Source organism: Amphiura filiformis, chromosome 19, assembly GCF_039555335.1.
Source record: "Amphiura filiformis chromosome 19, Afil_fr2py, whole genome shotgun sequence".
NCBI lineage: Eukaryota > Metazoa > Echinodermata > Ophiuroidea > Amphilepidida > Amphiuridae > Amphiura > Amphiura filiformis.
The window spans coordinates 30,222,312-30,241,959 of NC_092646.1; the positions used below are offsets into that span (position 1 = coordinate 30,222,312).

At 38.3% G+C, this 19,648-nt stretch overlaps 1 protein-coding gene across 2 annotated transcripts in view; it reads right to left on the reverse strand.

The window, feature by feature from the left end:
* LOC140141167 (uncharacterized) overlaps positions 1 to 19,648 on the reverse strand; it is a 261,114-nt gene that overhangs the window by 4,615 nt on the left and 236,851 nt on the right. For both annotated transcript variants that reach the window (XM_072162959.1, XM_072162960.1), the window contains exons 3-7: positions 12,832 to 13,072; positions 10,124 to 10,257; positions 5,353 to 5,546; positions 3,524 to 3,698; positions 280 to 1,441 (exon numbers count right to left, since the gene is read on the reverse strand). In XM_072162959.1, coding sequence (XP_072019060.1) covers positions 280 to 1,441; positions 3,524 to 3,698; positions 5,353 to 5,546; positions 10,124 to 10,257; positions 12,832 to 13,072 — 1,906 coding nt within the window. The remainder of the gene's footprint in view (positions 1 to 279; positions 1,442 to 3,523; positions 3,699 to 5,352; positions 5,547 to 10,123; positions 10,258 to 12,831; positions 13,073 to 19,648) is intronic.

Below are 19,648 nucleotides of genomic sequence, written 5' to 3' on the forward strand. Positions count from 1 at the left end.
CTTTGGACATAGTCATGTTAAATATGGGGAAACTCCAAAAATATCAACATCCCGGTTCGTAAATATTAAACGAATATCTTCAGCTTCAGTTAGCAATGAACTCAAGAGAAGTTCAAGCCTTCTTTACAAAGCAACAACCTGGACATGCCCTTGTCTCTTGGCAATTACCAATTATCCTGTGACCGAATACAGAATAAGCAACAATTTCAGGGGAATGAACAATTTTAGACACACGTGGCTCATCTTGCTAGTATCGTATTTCATACATCTGATACTTACGAAGGTGAATGAACTTCTGGTAGTCTATTCTCCAGCCGTACTCATTCGCTAGTAACCTCATGCATCTCTCCGCTACCATGGCAATAGTCAACGCAGGATTCACTCCAAGACTTCTTGGCATCACAGCTCCATCGACAACAAACAATCCCTTGTGGACTTCCTTTGTATGTCCTTTGAACACCTGTCCCCGGTGGTTTACCACCCCGGTCTCCCCACATTCACCCATCGGACAACCACCGAGTGGATGTACGCTGATGGCTCCTTTGGTGTTCTGGAGTCTTGCAACCACACCTCCCCAAGGTGGGTTGGGAATGAATTCCCCATTTAGGCCGTCAGAAGCAAGCTTCATGCCTTCTTTTATAGCCTCATTATTCCGTCCTTCACCAACATCGGGATAGTGAATCCACACTCGGCCATTCGTTTGATCAAGTCTTACTTCCCCATCTGCCTCGTCATTACTCAAGGCGATGAAAGAAAGTGTGTTATCGAAACCATCCACGCTGAACACTCGTGCCAATTCTCGCCTCTCTTTGTCTTGTGATAGTTTCCTATGATCTGCAGATAATTTTTTGTCGGCACAAGTCCGCCCGTCTTCGGACACCTTTCTATCTTTGGATGGTCTTGCCCCATCTGTTGTCTCCGCATTGGAAGTTCTTCTGTCAACAGTTTCCCCATTTAGTTCAGAGTTCTCACTTACAGTAGATAGCATATGAGACCCTATCGTCTTCAATAACAACTTATACGGAATATCAACACAAGATGGCGGCGTACCATCTTGAAGTACAAATCCCTCCTCCAAACTCTTACCACTGCGCATGTCAATTACTCCAGTTACGCAAGGTCCAGGGCCATTGTCTTGCGCTTCAACTTCAGCAAGTAATCTACCAACGGGTTTAATTAACGAGTCTCCGTCGTAACTGAACCCAATGTTATCTCCATTTGTACTGAAGCGTTTGCCTAAATTTGTGGAAACATCAAGTCCATGTTGTACAGATTTCATGAGAATGTTAGTTGAGCCTAAAGGCCCGGCGCCGAGGATGACGATATTAGCTCGCACGTATCGTTCTTGGATTTCTTCTATTGAGTCATCCTCATGGCTGATAAAATGAACACGCCATGCGTCTGGAGCACTGTCATCTCGTGTGATTGCACGTACTTCGACCTGTAATGACATAACAATATCCAATCAATCAATCAATCAATCAATCACATGAATCGTACAATCTTAAGCAATTACAAATATATCGACAAAACATCCATAACAGTCGACCATTAATTTTCGATCATTAATCAGTTAATCGATTCATTAATAAATCTACTTATTAATCTTAGGGCATTGGTGCACAGATTATACTTCTATAATCTGTGATTGGTGTTTGTAAATCTACCCATCTGTTTACATGTACCTGTTTGCTGGATAGTTGAAACTATCTCGAGATATGTGTGACGAGGCACTGCTGTGATTATAAGCTGGGGTTATATAGGGATCAACTGGTTGGTGCGCCTCAGGGATGGGGGGTGCAGTGAATTTGATGCCCCTTGTGAGAGTCCCTAGACTCGACTAGTGATAGCCTCAATTTTTCCTGATCAAGCATGGGTACCCGGCCACTGGTGGCCATAATTCAAGTACACCCGAGCCCTCAATATTTAACTCTCTTCCCGCGGGTGTCGACTACCGACGACAAGTTTTTTAAAAATCTAAAAATTCAAAAATTTCAGAAATGTAAATTTGTATGACCATATTTGGAATCAGCATGAAAAATGCATTAAAACGAGTACAAACAAGCCTAGTATTGGTTCAGTAGTTCTAAAAGATAGCTCTTGATATTTTTAAGAAAATATTTCAAAACTTGACCTTTTTCCGTTGAAGTGCATGGCTAGCATACAGAGCATTAAAAATCTTTCGGATCCAATGAATTGTTTCTACATAAACTGTGCACGGATTCGATCATAATTATAGCTGTAATAAGACTACAGAGAAGCGGCACACGGATAGGAATCATTATCATTTGAACGCGTAAGTTTTGACCAGGTAAACTAGACTATCCTTTACAATAACAAATACTAGAAGTCTAGATTTTGTTTGTTTAAAAAAGGAACAAACTTCACTTTGTATGATTTTGTCTGATATATACCGTACGCTGTAAGAGGAAGCGCATAGATACACAAAGGTTCTCAACTTTGCTGAAGCAGATTCACTAAGTAATGATGTGAAACTGAGAAGTTTGCATCTAATGGAAAATATTGAACTTGCAGTTTCTGGTACTTGGTGCAAAAGTGAAAGAAAAATGCACCAAAGAAATTTTTCTTTTTAAAATGTTACACACAGCAAGATTTATATGGATGTCAAATGATCATTTCGTGTAAAATTCGACAGAAGTTGGTTGAGTGCAATAGCTGCCATGTGTAGCTGCCATCTGGAGGACACAATAGTCGAATGTCGCGACTATCGGTAATAGTCGCGACTACGACTATTGGCAGCTTATGGAAACATAAATTATGGCTTCTTTGACCCATTTCCTATAAGCTGTCGGTTTTTAGTTAATGTTTAAACAGGACAAACATGGCCCCTGTCATCCGATCGTCAGTTCGACGATATCAACAGTATCCATGGTATAAGGTGACGGCAAATTTAGAGACCTGTTCTCCCAAAATAAGCCGAAAGTCACCAGGAAAGAAAAGGAGATATGGTTCATTGAACATGTCAAAAAACAACAGGAAACAAAAGAATCTTTCTTAAAATATTGACATTTGAATACTAACTAAGGGTCAATAAGTTTAATATCTCTATATAAAGCTTATGACCCTGAGATAATGAATTTGGTCATAACTTCAGATTTGCAACTTATATTTCCTTTCAATCTGTGGTCATTTTTCGGTCGGTCGGGATTTTTAAAAAAAATTTATTGTTATTATTTTTTTCTGTAAGAGGCTAAACGACCCTAAAAATCATAGAAAACTTGATAAATCTGAACAATTTTTGCAAACATAACCTATTTTGAAAATGTTCTCTCATTGCATTTTGTCACGAAAAATTTCAATCCACTTCGGTCAAAAAAAGACTGGTTTTAACTTGCAAACAGCTACAAAAATAATTCTTCAAAGCGCAAAATCTGTCTCGGTCGGGCCCGTAGAACAGGGTTTTTCGTCGCCAATGCACATTTATTTTACCATTTAGAACAGATTAAGCCAATTATTTTTCGTTTGTATATAAATTATGTTAATTTGTTTGTTTATTTCTTACCTCAGTAAATATCTTTGCTCCGTGGGCTCTTGCATCTGGTAGATAGTTCATATTAAGGCTGTTCTTGGCACCAGTGTTACACCCACTGCAACAATTACCACACCCTACACATGGCGGCTGGGGAATCCCCAAATGATTTTTGGCTTGCTGTTTGAAATTCACAAACAATGGAGCTCTACGAAAAAAAGGATAAAAATTATCACTAAATTTGCTTCTAGCATAATATCTCTAACATTTTCATAAAAGAAAGATCCGCACAAAATGTTAGTATTCAGTATACCATATAATTTATGTGCTCTTTATTGAGCTGAACAAATGAGGTAAAACAAAGAAAATCGCTATCACGTATTCCTTTAATTCGAGATCGATCGGCTCAGCATCCCCAAGTTTTATTATAAAAACTCTAAATTTGGTAAAACATGGTATTTTAGTACACCATAGAGCATTACAATCATGTAAAAACTTGGATAAATGATATGTTGCTGTAAGTGCAAATCACACAATTATGGCTTTAAGTACACCATTGCGTATTACAATCGGAGCAAAAAGTGAAATTTAAGAAATATATATAGGTCATCGATGTGAACAAATCACACCACTATGGACCACAATGGCCTCATCCCAATGGCATAGTCCAATAACCTCAATCAAGCAATCATAGCGCAAAATTTGACCTCAAGTTGCAGAGTATGAGTTTTTGTACCCAAATTTTCAAAGGTCATTCAATGAATGTACAAATGCATTGGGATTAATGAACTGTGCACTATTAGATGAGAATGTTTTGGATGCTAGTGCACGTTATTAACCTTCGTCATTGCATTAAACCTCATAAAAGTGCAACGGGGAATTCCCAAAATATAGGCCTATACCCGGATATGTAGTGGAAGTACTATGTTTTCCCAGGTACCAGATGCGAAAACAGTGAACAGCCAAATAATGTTTAGTTTGATTGATATCAATACCTTGGGTATACCATGGTATCGCGTGACTCAAAAGTGCAATGTTCATGAGAAACATTCAGTAGTTTGCAAAGGATGCAATAACATGACATCAATACCGTGGGTATAACGTATGTCGCTGTGGTTCTTGGTATTTTGACTGATGTAGATGATGATGACGATGACGATATCAGTCAATCAAGCAAGCAATATATCAGGTTATTTGATAGGGAGGCACAATGTAGGCGTGCTCAGGTGCCAAAATACTATAGTTTTAAGAAATGTAGGTTTAAAGTTTGAAATTTATCTACAGATCAAAAACTTTTAATAACTCATTTTTGCCAAAACAGCAGTTGAACACATTATCCACTGCAGTCTTGAATTAGAAAAAAACCCTATTACAACAACAAAACTTGACCAACTGTGGATCAAATAATGAAATTTAAATTAAAAAAAAAGCTGGCCTACACTATTAGAACAAAACTAAACAAGTTGTTTAAATTTTTAAACAACTGCTGTTTACCGGGTGCATCGCTCAACCTTGTTTAGAAATTCAACAACTTGTTTTTAAACCAATTAAAGAACTTGTTTAAAAGTTCAAGTAACATTTGTTTAAATTTTCAAACAAGTTGTATAATTTTACTTTTAAACAAGGTTGAGCAATGTACCTGGTAAACAGCGGTTGTTTAAAATCTTGCAAGTTGTTAAAACTTATAAACAACATTGTTTAAAACTTATACAGCATTGCGTGGGACATGTTATATCAGAAAACTGAACAATGTTGTTTAAAACAGCAACACTTTAAACAACGTCTTTTTAAACAGCAAAATGTTAAACAGTGATTTAACATTGTATACCGATGTGATAAAGAACTCAATATCGTTTTCTTACCTGCTGAAGACATTGGAGACGTTCAGATCTTCAATATCTTGGACCATATGCGTGGCTGCTTTACCTAGGGCTTGTAGTTTGGGCAACAAAGGATAATCTTTGGGATAGCTGTGAGGCTTCATCATGTCGTATACATGTTGCCTATCTATGCCCGTTAGGTTTTCTAGGTTCTCTCGTAATTCTTGTGGCCAAACCTGAAAACGTAAAAATCAAATTTGAGTGTGATAAGTATTCCTACTCATTTCAGGCTGAGAAAATCACGAGAATTACATAAAAATCAAAGTAAGGCTGGCATCAAATCTGATTTCCAACCCATCAAGAAACAAGAATAATTAAGATATTCATTACGTCATAGCATTTGCATATCTTGGGCAGGTCAAACCAAACCAGATGTACAATGAATAACCATTTCATAATGCAACGTTCATGCACCCCGTCATGCACTTCCAATTTGCCCTCTTAAGTTGCAATTTCTGACTATCCCATCAAATCTTCAATATAGGAGAGTGGCGTGCACCTGGTATAAATGACTCATCTTTCAGTGGACGAGGAGCAGTCTACTACAACGGCTCTTTTCAGAGCCACTGAATATTCAGTATGAATGGAGCACCTACTACAACGGCTCTTTTCAGAGCCACTGAATATTCAGTATGAATGGAGCACCTACTACAATGGCTCTTTTCAGAGCCGATGGATATTCAGTATGAATGGAGTGCCTACTACAACGGCTCTTTTCAGAGCCGATTAATATTCAGTATGAATGGAGCACCTACTACAACAGCTCTTTTCAGAGCCACTGAATATTCAGTATGAATGGAGCACCTACTTCAACGGCTCTTTTCAGAGCCACTGAATATTCAGAATGAATGGAGCACCTACTACAACGGCTCTTTTCAGAGCCGATGGATATTCAGTATGAATGGGGTGCCTACTACAACGGCTCTTTTCAGAGCCGATGGATATTCAGTATGAATGGAGCACCTACTACAACAGCTCTTTTCAGAGCCACTGAATATTCAGTATGAATGGAGCACCTACTACAACGGCTCTTTTCAGAGCCACTGAAAATTCAGTATGAATGGAGTACCTACTACAACGGCTCTTTTCAGAGCCACTGAATATTCAGTATTAATGGAGCACCTACTACAACGGCTCTTTTCAGAGCCACTGAATATTCAGTATGAATGGAGCACCTACTACAACGGCTCTTTTCAGAGCCACTGAATATTCAGTATGAATGGAGCACCTACTACAACGGCTCTTTTCAGAGCCACTGAATATTCAGTATGAATGGAGCACCTACTACAATGGCTCTTCTCAGAGCCACTGAATATTCAGTATGAATGGAGTGCCTACTACAACAGCTCTTTTCAGAACCACTGAATATTCACTATGAATGGAGCACCTACTACAACGGCTCTTTTCAGAGCCACTGAATATTCACTATGAATGGAGCACCTACTACAACGGCTCTTTTCAGAGCCACTGAAAATTCAGTATGAATGGAGCACCTACTACAATGGCTCTTTTCAGAGCCACTGAATATTCAGTATGAATGGAGCACCTACTACAACGGCTCTTTTCAGAGCCACTGAATATTCAGTATGAATGGAGCACCTACTACAATGGCTCTTTTCAGAGCCACTGAATATTCAGTATGAATGGAGCGCCTACTACAACGGATCTTTTCAGAGCCACTGAATATTCAGTATGAATGGAGCACCTACTGCAATGGCTCTTCTCAGAGCCACTGAATATTCAGTATGAATGGAGCACCTACTACAACGGCTTTTTTCAGAGCCACTGAATATTCAGTATGAATAGAGCACCTACTAAAACGGCTCTTTTCAGAGCCACTGAATATTCAGTATGAATGGAGCACTTACTACAACGGCTCTTTTCAGAGCCACTGAATATTCAGTATGAATGGAGCACTTACTACAACTGCTCTTTTCAGAGCCACTGAATATTCAGTATGAATGGAGCGCCTACTATAACGGCTCTTTTCAGAGCCACTGAATATTCAGTATGAATGGAGCACCTACTACAATGGCTCTTTTCAGAGCCACTGAATATTCAGTATGAATGGAGCACCTACTACAAAGGCTCTTTTCAGTGCCACTGAATATTCGGTATGAATGGAGTACCTACTACAACGGCTCTTTTCAGAGCCACTGAATATTCAGTATGAATAGAGCACCTACTAAAACGGCTCTTTTCAGAGCCACTGAATATTCAGTATGAATGGAGCACCTACTACAACGTCTCTTTTCAGAGTCACTGAATATTCAGTATGAATGGAGTACCTACTACAACGGCTCTTTTCAGAGCCACTGAATATTCAGTATGAATGGAGCACCTACTACAACGGCTCTTTTCAGTGCCACTGAATATTCAGTATGAATGGAGCACCTACTACAACGGCTCTTTTAAGAGCCACTGAATATTCAGTATGAATGGAGCGCCTACTACAACGGATCTTTTCAGAGCCACTGAATATTCAGTATGAATGGAGCACCTACTGCAATGGCTCTTCTCAGAGCCACTGAATATTCAGTATGAATGGAGCACCTACTACAACGGCTTTTTTCAGAGCCACTGAATATTCAGTATGAATAGAGCACCTACTAAAACGGCTCTTTTCAGAGCCACTGAATATTCAGTATGAATGGAGCACTTACTACAACGGCTCTTTTCAGAGCCACTGAATATTCAGTATGAATGGAGCACTTACTACAACTGCTCTTTTCAGAGCCACTGAATATTCAGTATGAATGGAGCGCCTACTATAACGGCTCTTTTCAGAGCCACTGAATATTCAGTATGAATGGAGCACCTACTACAATGGCTCTTTTCAGAGCCACTGAATATTCAGTATGAATGGAGCACCTACTACAAAGGCTCTTTTCAGTGCCACTGAATATTCGGTATGAATGGAGTACCTACTACAACGGCTCTTTTCAGAGCCACTGAATATTCAGTATGAATAGAGCACCTACTAAAACGGCTCTTTTCAGAGCCACTGAATATTCAGGATGAATGGAGCACCTACTACAACGTCTCTTTTCAGAGTCACTGAATATTCAGTATGAATGGAGTACCTACTACAACGGCTCTTTTCAGAGCCACTGAATATTCAGTATGAATGGAGCACCTACTACAACGGCTCTTTTCAGTGCCACTGAATATTCAGTATGAATGGAGCACCTACTACAACGGCTCTTTTAAGAGCCACTGAATATTCAGTATGAATGGAGCACCTACTACAACGGCTCTTTTCAGAGCCACTGAATATTCAGTATGAAAGGAGCACCTACTACAACGGCTCTTTTCAGAGCCACTGAATATTCAGTATGAATGGAGTACCTACTGCAACGGCTCTTTTCAGAGCCACTGAATATTCAGTATGAATGGAGCACCTACTACAACGCCTCTTTTCAGAGCCACTGAATATTCAGTATGAATGGAGCACCTACTACAACAGCTCTTTTCAGAACCACTGAATATTCAGTATGAATGGACCACCTACTACAATGGCTCTTTTCAGAGTCACTGAATATTCAGTATGAATGGAGCACCTACTACACCGGCTCTTTTCAGAGTCACTGAATATTCAGTATGAATGGAGCACCTACTACAAAGGCTCTTTTCAGTGCCACTGAATACTCGGTATGAATGGAGTACCTACTACAACGGCTCTTTTCAGAGCCACTGAATATTCAGTATGAATGGAGCACCTACTACAACGGATCTTTTCAGAGCCACTGAATATTCAGTATGAATGGAGCACCTACTACAACGTCTCTTTTCAGAGTCACTGAATATTCAGTATGAATGGAGTACCTACTACAACGGCTCTTTTCAGAGCCACTGAATATTCAGTATGAATGGAGCACCTACTACAACGGCTCTTTTCAGAGCCACTGAATATTCAGTATGAATGGAGCACCTACTACAACGGCTCTTTTCAGAGCCACTGAATATTCAGTATGAATGGAGCACCTACTACAACGGCTCTTTTCAGAGCCACTGAATATTCAGTATGAATGGAGTACCTACTACAACGGCTCTTTTCAGAGCCACTGAATATTCAGTATGAATGGAGCACCTACTACAACGGATCTTTTCAGAGCCACTGAATATTCAGTATGAATGGAGCACCTACTACAACGGCTCTTTTCAGAGCCATTGAATATTCAGTATGAATGGAGCACCTACTACAACGGCTCTTTTCAGAACCACTGAATATTCAGTATGAATGGACCACCTACTACAATGGCTCTTTTCAGAGTCACTGAATATTCAGTATGAATGGAGCACCTACTACAACGGCTCTTTTCAGAGTCACTGAATATTCAGTATGAATGGAGCACCTACTACAACGGCTCTTTTCAGAGCCACTGAATATTCAGTATGAATGGAGCACCTACTACAACGGCTCTTTTCAGAGTCACTGAATATTCAGTATGAATGGAGCACCTACTACAACGGCTCTTTTCAGAGTCACTGAATATTCAGTATAAATGAAACACTCACTACAACGGCTCTTTTCAGAGCCAATATATTTTAGTAGATAAGTGACAATAACTATATCACTGGGTAAGAGGCAGTTCATAACAATACTCTGTAGACTATAGGGGCAGTCTACATGCAGAAATCCCAATAGTTTTGTCCTGATCAAGTCCTGACGAAAGCTTCATAAGTGTCCGACGGCGAACCAGGTAAAAACCTTCAATTTGCACTATCCTAGTGATTGATTGTTACAACTAACCTCATCCTGGAATATTCTGGGGTCGCAGTCCAGTGCCACGTTGGCGTTAATTAGTGACGTGCCTCCTAAGCCGCATCCTTGTAGAACCGATACATCCGGGCCTATGATGATGTCATACAAACTTGTTGGTGTACCTGTATCACAAAACAAAATAAACATCACCGATCCATCATTCAATTTAGAAACCAATTAATTACCAGCAATTAACCGGCTGGCTCATCAATAACACATATACTTTTAACACCAATCAAAGCTAATCAACCAGTGCAGTAATCGGCTCATCAATAAAACTTCTTTATTTCTAACATCAATCCATCAATCAATCATGAAACTAATTAATCAACCAGTCAGTTAATCGGCTCATCAATAAAACTGATTTACGTTCAACATCACTCAATCAAGAAACAGATTCAGCGGCTCATCAATATATCAATCATTCAATCAAAATTACGATCAAATATGATGAGGTTAAGGGCTGGGGAATGAACATTTGCACAGTATGTTTTGTGGCACACGAGAGCCCATCAGACATATCGAATTGCATTCTGAATACGAAGAATGTCATTCTGATATCAAATAATTTTGATTGTTTTGAAATTCGCGATATAATACACATTTTTACACTTTTTTCCCACAAAAACACCAAAAAAATTTAGGGGGGAAAATGTATATCTTCAATATGAAAGGTCAAAATTTTCAATTGATCGTCGGCTTTTCATCCCAGCTACATACACCACGGGCTTCGAACGTGGCGCGGTGAAGTCAGACATTCTAAAATTCGGACGTGAGAATATCACCGGCGGAACCTGTTGAATGATGCATTGTGGGTCTCTTTATAGGGATGTGTTATCATCTGTTATGGTTATGAAAGGTTTCATGTGATATGTAAATACGACATGAATCCTGTAAATCATATAAACCTATTATTCAAATCGGATTCTCTTCCTAAGATTATCGCTTCCATATGCCAAAATTTTACGTGACAGATGAACCGAGATGGAAGGGTTAGTCACACTTCCTTAAACAGTTTATGCCGAAAAGTGCATGTAAAAGTTCCGGTTTTGCGTGCATAGGCCTACGACTATTTCACGTATTCCTGAAAATACCGAATGTATTGTAATATAAAATAATGACCCCATTTCTAAATTCAAATGCGTGCGGGAAGCTGAAACAAATGTGTTTTTTGCCTAATCAATTCGTCGCTGTTTTTGGCATAGTGTCGTATGCCCGGGGTCGTATGACGATTTTTGGGCAAAATGAGTTATATAAACTTTCAAAATCTATGAATGAAACTCTATATATTTTTGTTTTGAGACCTAAATGTAATTAGTTAATGAGATATGGCACTAATTAGTATGATACGACATGGTTTTTATGTAACACCCCCCCCCCCAAATATTCATTCTGTATTTTGGCATACAGTCGTATCATAGTCGTATCATGATACGTCGCCATAGGCCACTGTGTATCTGCAGTTTCCTATTGTTTTGGCATATATATCTTTTACGTATGAAATGTATATTGTCAAAGGTTGTCAAATTGTGCATATTTTGGCATACTGCCGTATGAGTTTGCAGATTAATTACTTCTAATTAGCGAATGAATAAAAAGTTTGTATTATGTTGAGAACAAAGACAAATATATTATTGATTATATTCTTTGATAATAATAAACATATTTTACTTTGGTGCTCTCCAGTGGGTCTTCAAAAATTGGAAAAACTTTAAATGCGATTTTCTCAAAACGGCATTTTTCGTCATACGACAGTATGCCAAAACACCGGCGAATTGCTAGTACATTTACTTCTTGAGGTCATATTGGATACAATGGGGTGTCATAATGTGCAGGATTAGATAGCGCATTTATTTGAAAAAATTTACCCAAATATACCAGTTTTAAAATTACGATTTTTTTTCAAGTGTAAGGATACTTTGTTAGCGCAGTATAGAATAACTCTGCATGGTCGAGAGCTATCGGGTCACTGCATCCATTAAATTTTCCAAAATACTTGTCCTAAAATATTATCTCTGGGTTATTTTTACTTCAGAACAATTGCTAATATTATTAACAAAATATTTTTATGTTTAATGAAGCGCATACTTACAATACACACAATTACACGGGGCATCAAACTCTTGCATTTTAACTTGGACTGCAGAAATAAATTTATTTCTATACAGTCCATGATTTTATCATGTTATTGAGAACTTATCAGCAGTATTGATTCTGCCGATTAATTGATTGGTTGATATTAATAGTTTGATTGATTGGTTGATTGATTGATCGATCGAAGGTATACGCACGCACCCCCCCCCCCACCCCGCCCTCCTACACACACACCCTATATACACCAGGATTGTTGTGGGGTCCAGCATTATATGTGTATAAAATAGGTCAGTGGTTCTTTGTGGGGTACATTTCTTATCACACCATTCTTGTGGGGTACCAAAAACGTACCACCAATAGTTTGTGGGAACGTTTTTTCACACAGATTCACTTACCCCCCCTTATACCCCACAAAGAAGTTATACCCCACAGGCTATTGCTGCAACTTACTCAGTATATATACCCATAAGAATACAGGCACACATGCACCCCGACACACATCCACCACCCCTGCAAAAGGCAGGGCAAAAGGAGCCCAATACAAACACCCCCACCAACCATCCCCCCCCAGAACACACACACACACACACCATTCATCTTACCTAGCATATTAGGATTATTATGTGACGTCATCTGCGTTTCTCTCACTGCTTCAACCTCCGTTTCCGGGAAGTCACCTGGGCGCCACTCTTTCCCTTTCTCCAGGACACACACCTTTTGTCCAGCCCTGGCTGCTCTGCTGGCTGCAATCGCTCCTCCATACCCAGATCCGATAACGATGACGTCATACCAGGGTTCAATGTCTTCAGTAGGAGAGGAGAGGAAAATGTTTCTAAAACCAGGCTGTTGAAGGAAATATAAGGAGTTTGAAGTAAAATGATCTAATTTCTCAGTCATGACAGAGCGACCATTTAAACAAACAAACAAACAAACAAATGACTATTATACTGTAGTTCAATAACTTTCATTGCTCAAAAGTTGATTTCAAGTTATAGGGTATGTATGAGTTCTTGTACCCATTTAAAAAGGTCATTCCCACAAATGAGGTCAAGTAATCGTGTCATTGAAGATTTGTATGCTTTATTTCATTTTATTTGTTTGGGTATTATATTAGGGAACAACCCAGCCCAGAATTCCGAAGGGTCATTGGGTCATTAGTCCAAAAAGGGTTACAGTAATGTTAGGGTTAGGGATAGGGTTAGTGTTAGGGTATGGGATAGGGTTGGGGCACTTTTAAATACGGGTATGTTTCCCCGGAAAGACCCCCTGCTGCTCCGAAAGACCCCCCCCCCTCCCTAATTTGACCAAAATAGAGCTCCGAAAGACCCTTGATCAGCTCCAAAAGAGTTGAAAAGACCCTAAAAAATTGCTCATTCTTCACATTTCTGGGGTTTTTTTTCAGGCAATTTTCAACCAGAAAGCCAACAAAGATCCTTGATTTTGACTGGTCGCAGCTCCAAAAGACCCCCTTATCGGTACGCCGTCAGCTCCCAAATCCCCACCACGTCAAGATCCCGATGTACTTGTAAATTATGATTAGGGCGAAGTTTAGGGTTAGGGTTATTGTAATGCTTATGGTATAATGGTTTATGTTTAAAGCTTTAGTTATTGGACTTTTTGACTAATGACCCTTCGGATGATCGGCATGTAACCATGGTAACCTTAAATTTGAGAATATATGTGGAAAAAGATATTTTCATAATGTACAAAATGTCGGATGAAAAATCAAAACATTTTCATCATACACTTTGTGACCAAGAGAGATGAAATTCACTTTTTTGAAAATCAAGTGTGAAGTTTTCCCAAACGTATAACTCAGCAAACACAAAAATGTTTTTTAAACCGTTGTAAACGTGTTATAAACAGGGTTGGTTTTATTCAAAACGTTTTAATAACATTTGAATTTCGGGTTATATAAAGGTCATAAAACGTTTTTAAAACGTTATAATGAAGACTACACCATTTTAAAAACGTTGTCTAAATATTTTTTGCAAATATTTTTGTCAATTCTTAAATAACAAACGTTTTATACCCTTTATAAATACAACCCAATTTTAAAACATTTTCTGTAAAACGTTTTGTGTTTGCTGGGAATTTACATTTCTAACCTATCGGCCTACTTTGCAACCGATTTCACCATTGAAAGTTGAAACATAAGCCTATTTTACAAAGAAGAAAAAACAACAGGATTTCGTATAATTGGTTTTACTTCGCTTACGTAGGTTTGCAAAAAACAGAAACAAATCTTTGGGTTTTTATTTTATAATTCACATTCATGAACAAAAAAGGTTTTTTAGCCTTTCGCGTGGATTTCTGGTTAATTCTTTGCTAAAAACATCAAAACAGAAAGAGAAAACATCAGCTTGAATATACTTCAAACTTTAAATAGCTCGAATGTTCTCAAAATCTGTTTGAACAAGTGAATTAAAAAACGGAAACAAATCACATTCATGAACAAAAAGGTTTTATAACCTTTCACATGTAGGCCCTATTTCTGGTTCTTTCAATTGCTTTTATATCAAACAGCAAGAGAAAACATCAGCTTGAATATATTTCAAACTTTAAATAGAAACATAGCTTAATCCTAATCCTTTAGGTAGTCCTAATTGGCAATAAAAGTACAATTTTAATATTTGGCTAATATTTGGAAATAAGGGCCAAAAACATGCAGGGTGTTTTCGACCTTTTTCGTATTCTGTGACAATCAGGCCCAAAGACTTGAAGAAAGACTAATTTCAAATTATGCATTCTAATTGTTGGAAAACACATTTTTAGTTAGGCGAAAAAGTTCAATTTGGTGACCACTCTCTGGCTAGTAAGGTTTGACGATTGATTCGACTTCTATGGACCATTTAGAAAAGAAATAGCCACCATGTCCCTCGCGAAAATCCCGGCATTTTTCGCTAGAGGCCAAAATCCAAAATGGCCGCCGCCACCATTTTGAAAATTTAAGTTTTGAACCAGAGCACCTATAATCATGCACAAAGACACTTTTTCGGATATGTCGAGTACAAGGATTCCGATTCTGACATTAGTTTGACATTACGGCATCATTTTCACCCAGAAATCCAAGATGGTGGCCGGCACCATCTTGAAAAATTTAGTTTTGAACAAGAGGACCTAAAATCGTGTACAAAGACACTTTTTTGGATAAGTCGACCACAAGGATTTCAAATTTGACATTACTTTGACATTACGAACTCATATTTACCCAGAAATCCAAGATGGTGGCCGCCGGCGCCATCTTGAAAAAAATAAGTTTTGAACCAAATTACCTAAAATCGTGTACAAAGACACTTTTTCCGGTAAGTCGACCCCAAGAAATCCGAATCTGACATTAATTTGACGTAATAACTTAATTTTTGCCCAGAAATCCAAGATGGCCCCTATTTGGTAGAGCGTAAATGTGATTTTTTGAATGAGAGCAGAAGCATAAGTGTGTCATTTCCGCCTTATCTGGGGTTCATGTCCCTTATATGGGGTTTAAACTGCCTTATCTTGGGTTTACATCCCTTATCTAGGGATAAGGCGCCTTACCTGTGGTTTAGACGGCCTTATCCTGGGTTTACGTTCTTTACCTGTGGCTAAGATGCCTTAACCTTAGCATATCGCAGTCTAAACCCAGATAAGGCATCTAAACCCCAGATAATGCGCCGTAACCCCAGATAAGGGACGTAGACCGCCGATAAAGCAGTCCAAACCCCAAATAAGGCGCTTTAACCCTAAATGAGGAACATAAACCTAAGATAAGGCATCTAAACCCCACATAAGGTGCCTTAACTCTAGATAAGGGTCGTTAACCCCAGTTAAGGGTCGTAAACCTCAGATAAGACATCTAAACCCAAGATAAGGCGCCTTAACCCCAGATAAGAGACGTAAACTCAGTTATGGCAGTCTAAACCCCCGATAAGGCGCCGTAATCCGAGATAAGGGACGTACACCTCAGATAAACCAGTCCCAACCCCAAATAAGGCGCATTAACCCTAAATAAGGAACATAAACCTAAGATAAGAGAAGTAAACCCTAGACGAGACGGCGCCTTATAATGGGGGCCATCTTGGATTTCTGGGCAAAAATTATGTTGTAATTCGGATTCGGATTTCTTAGGGTCGACTTACCGGAAAAAGTGTCTTTGTACACGATTTTAGGTAATCTGGTTCAAAACTTATTTTTTCAAGATGGCGCCGGCGGCCACCATCTTGGATTTCTGGGTAAATATGAGTTCGTAATGTCAAAGTAATGTCAAATTTGAAATCCTTGTGTCCAATATTTTAAAACTCATAGCAAGACCAATAAATATTGGGCGTAAAGCATCCAATTTTATCGCTATTATGTGTTGGATCCAATATTTTCAAACACTTGGATTCTTCAAAACATATTAATATTTGTGTATACATGGTTTTTGCCGTGTAAGATTTATATAGTTTGTAATGATTTATAAACTACCGGATTCCACTATATCTTATCAGTATTCATTTCGGTTTCCCCTTGTATTCACCTCTTCACGTGTCTCTAGTTATAGAGGTCATGTGTTCAAATTTAAAAATAAATGTTATTGAAAACTCATGTTAAAAATGACATGAGAAAAATGTTTTATCCCACCTGGGACATGTATGATTAAATGTTCAAGCTATAAGCACCCACCTGATTGGCTAAAAGTAAATATGTTGATTATGATGATATCTTTAGCCCAAACACCTGTTTTAATATATAGGGCAAGTGATATAAACGACGTTTCTTTCATGATTTCTAAAACTGAAGAAACATGATGTGACGAGCATCAAAAAAATCTGTAATATTTTCTGAAGTCGCTTAAAAATGGATGATCAATCGGGAAAATACCCTTGAACCATAAATGTTGACAAAAACGACACGTGTCGTAGACTGTCCCACAGTCTGGGTTCCATCTGTCATGATCTGTGGGTAAATAATTAGAGCTAAAACCACCTTCTCCTTCACTCCAAAGATTAAAACAACACACCACTAAGCCCTAATTATAAATGACAACAAAGTTATGGTGCTCCTAGAGCACTGTGTGTCGACGAAAACTCAATTAATCTACAGACCAACTTGTTTATTTTTTTATAATAGCTCTCCTATCGGGTTTATTTAATGTTGTATAATCTACATTACCAGTCGTTCTCCATGGACCCGAGGGAGGGTCTACACGTGTCGGGACTCGGGAATCGTGTATATAGTTTGGGATTGAGGGATCTCTGATGTCCCATTATAAGCCTGATTTTCGCCCAAATTTCAACCATTTTTCATTGAAAGTTGGTCAAAATTCAAAACAGTAAAAAACGGGTCCTAGATATTGTATCTCGTTTTTGAAAATTAAATTATTTTATTTTACCTCAACATTTTTTTGTTACGGTTTTGGGGGTATTTTCTCCAAAAATGAGCATTTTTGCCCAAATTTGACTTCACAGATGAATTCATCAAGTCGTTGCCATTCTAAATATTATACTTTAGACCAATAATTTAGCAGTTATGAGGCCCAAAAATGTCCATAATTCCAGGGTCCACCCTTAACGCGTTTCAAATATTCTACTGTCTATGGTGTAGGCCTATATCTTTTTGAACATACACAACATACGCTGTAAAAACAGTGAGTAAAAATTGAGTAAGTTGGGTAAAAATGCCATTTCACCATTGGATACCATTTATGAACAACCCTCATATGGGTCGGGTAAGATTTTTACCAAATTTTACCCAACATTTGGTAATTTGCTGAAAATGACCCAACATTGGGTAAAATGTTTTCCTAACAGGTTTTTTACCCAGTGCTGTAACAGTGTAGGCCGACACAGTATGAACATTTGTTGTGTGGTAATGTGATACACAGGCCTCAGCAGTAGTACAAAAAGTTTACTACTCAGTTTTATGTAATGTTAATGAATTTTGAGTTAATTTTCATTTTAATGCATTGGAATGAATTGGAATCAAAATGGCTTGGGCATGAATTGGATTGGAATTGAAAATATGGTGAGTAATGAAGACTTTAAATGAATTTTTGGGATTTCCATTAGGCCTATAACTCTTTCCACACGGGTGTCGACTGCAGACGACAAGTTTCCCAAAAAAAAATTCAAAAATTTCAGAATTGTAAATTTTCATGACCATATTTGGAATCAGCATGAAAAATGCATTAAAATGAGTGCAAACAAGCATAGTATTGGTTCAGTGGTTCTAAAGATAGCTCTTGATATTTCGACAAAATATCTCAAAACTTGAACTTTTTATGTTGAAGCTTTATGGCTAGCACGCATAGCATTAATATACTGGAATTGAATTGGAACAAATATGATTTAGCTTAGGCAGGAATTGAATTGAATGGTTGGAATTGAAATAATTGTGAGCATTGAAGAATTGAATTGGATTGGAATTGAATTTTCTGGAGTGAAATAACATGATTAATTTATAAACCAACATGTGCATAATTCGTTCAATACAAAAAAAAATATCAAATAATAACTTGGTATACCCGGTACATCATTTATGAAAATTAAGCAAGCAATAACGGAGATTTAGGGTCAGAGTGCAACTTTTTGATTTGGACGAATGGTCTTCCTGATGGCCCTACATCTCCGTCGTTTCCCGGGGTCGTTTCTTGCTCAATTTTCCGGAACAAAATACATTGGACTGTTGTTTTATTGAAAAATTTAATACGAACAAAGCGGCTTATTATACTACAGGGTGTCCCAAAAAAAGAGAATCCTCATTGCGCCCTCTATTTCTCCTGTTTCTAAAAAGTTGATCGAATATATTTTGGTATGTAAAGAAACCTTTTATCGTTAGCTTTATTAATAAACCAAAACAATTATTTCAATCGGCTCACAACTTTGGAAGATATGCTCTTTTTTTTTAAATGTACCCGTTTTTCACTCTGTCCACGGGATGGGTCATGCCGTGGAGTGGCCTGCAAGATCACCAGACCTCGCATCACTTGATTTCTTCCTTTGGGGCAAAAAAACGTTTATGAGCGAGGACCACTAGTTTACCTCCAAGATATTCGCAACCATTACTGCTGCATTCTCAAGTATCTATCGCACAAAAATGGCACACAACGCAATTGATGCAATGAGAGCCAGGGCTGAAACCTGTATTTGATCAACTTTTCAGAAATAGTAGAAAAAGGAGCAGCAATGAGGGTTTCTATTTTTGGGACACCCTGTAGTACCGTATTACTAGTATTAGTGCTAGTTTTATAACGAAGGTGAAGGTTTAAAATAAAGTGGGCCGTTATAAACCCAGGGAACCAATCGCTTTGACCTGAAAAAGGTTGACCCATGTATTATGTATGTAGGTGTTTTCTATGACATGGGTCATAGGCAATAACTTCTGGGTAGCAAACTAATATAAATCAATCTTCTGGCGGGGGTTCCCAGCAAGTATGGGGTCATATGTTTTATGATGTCA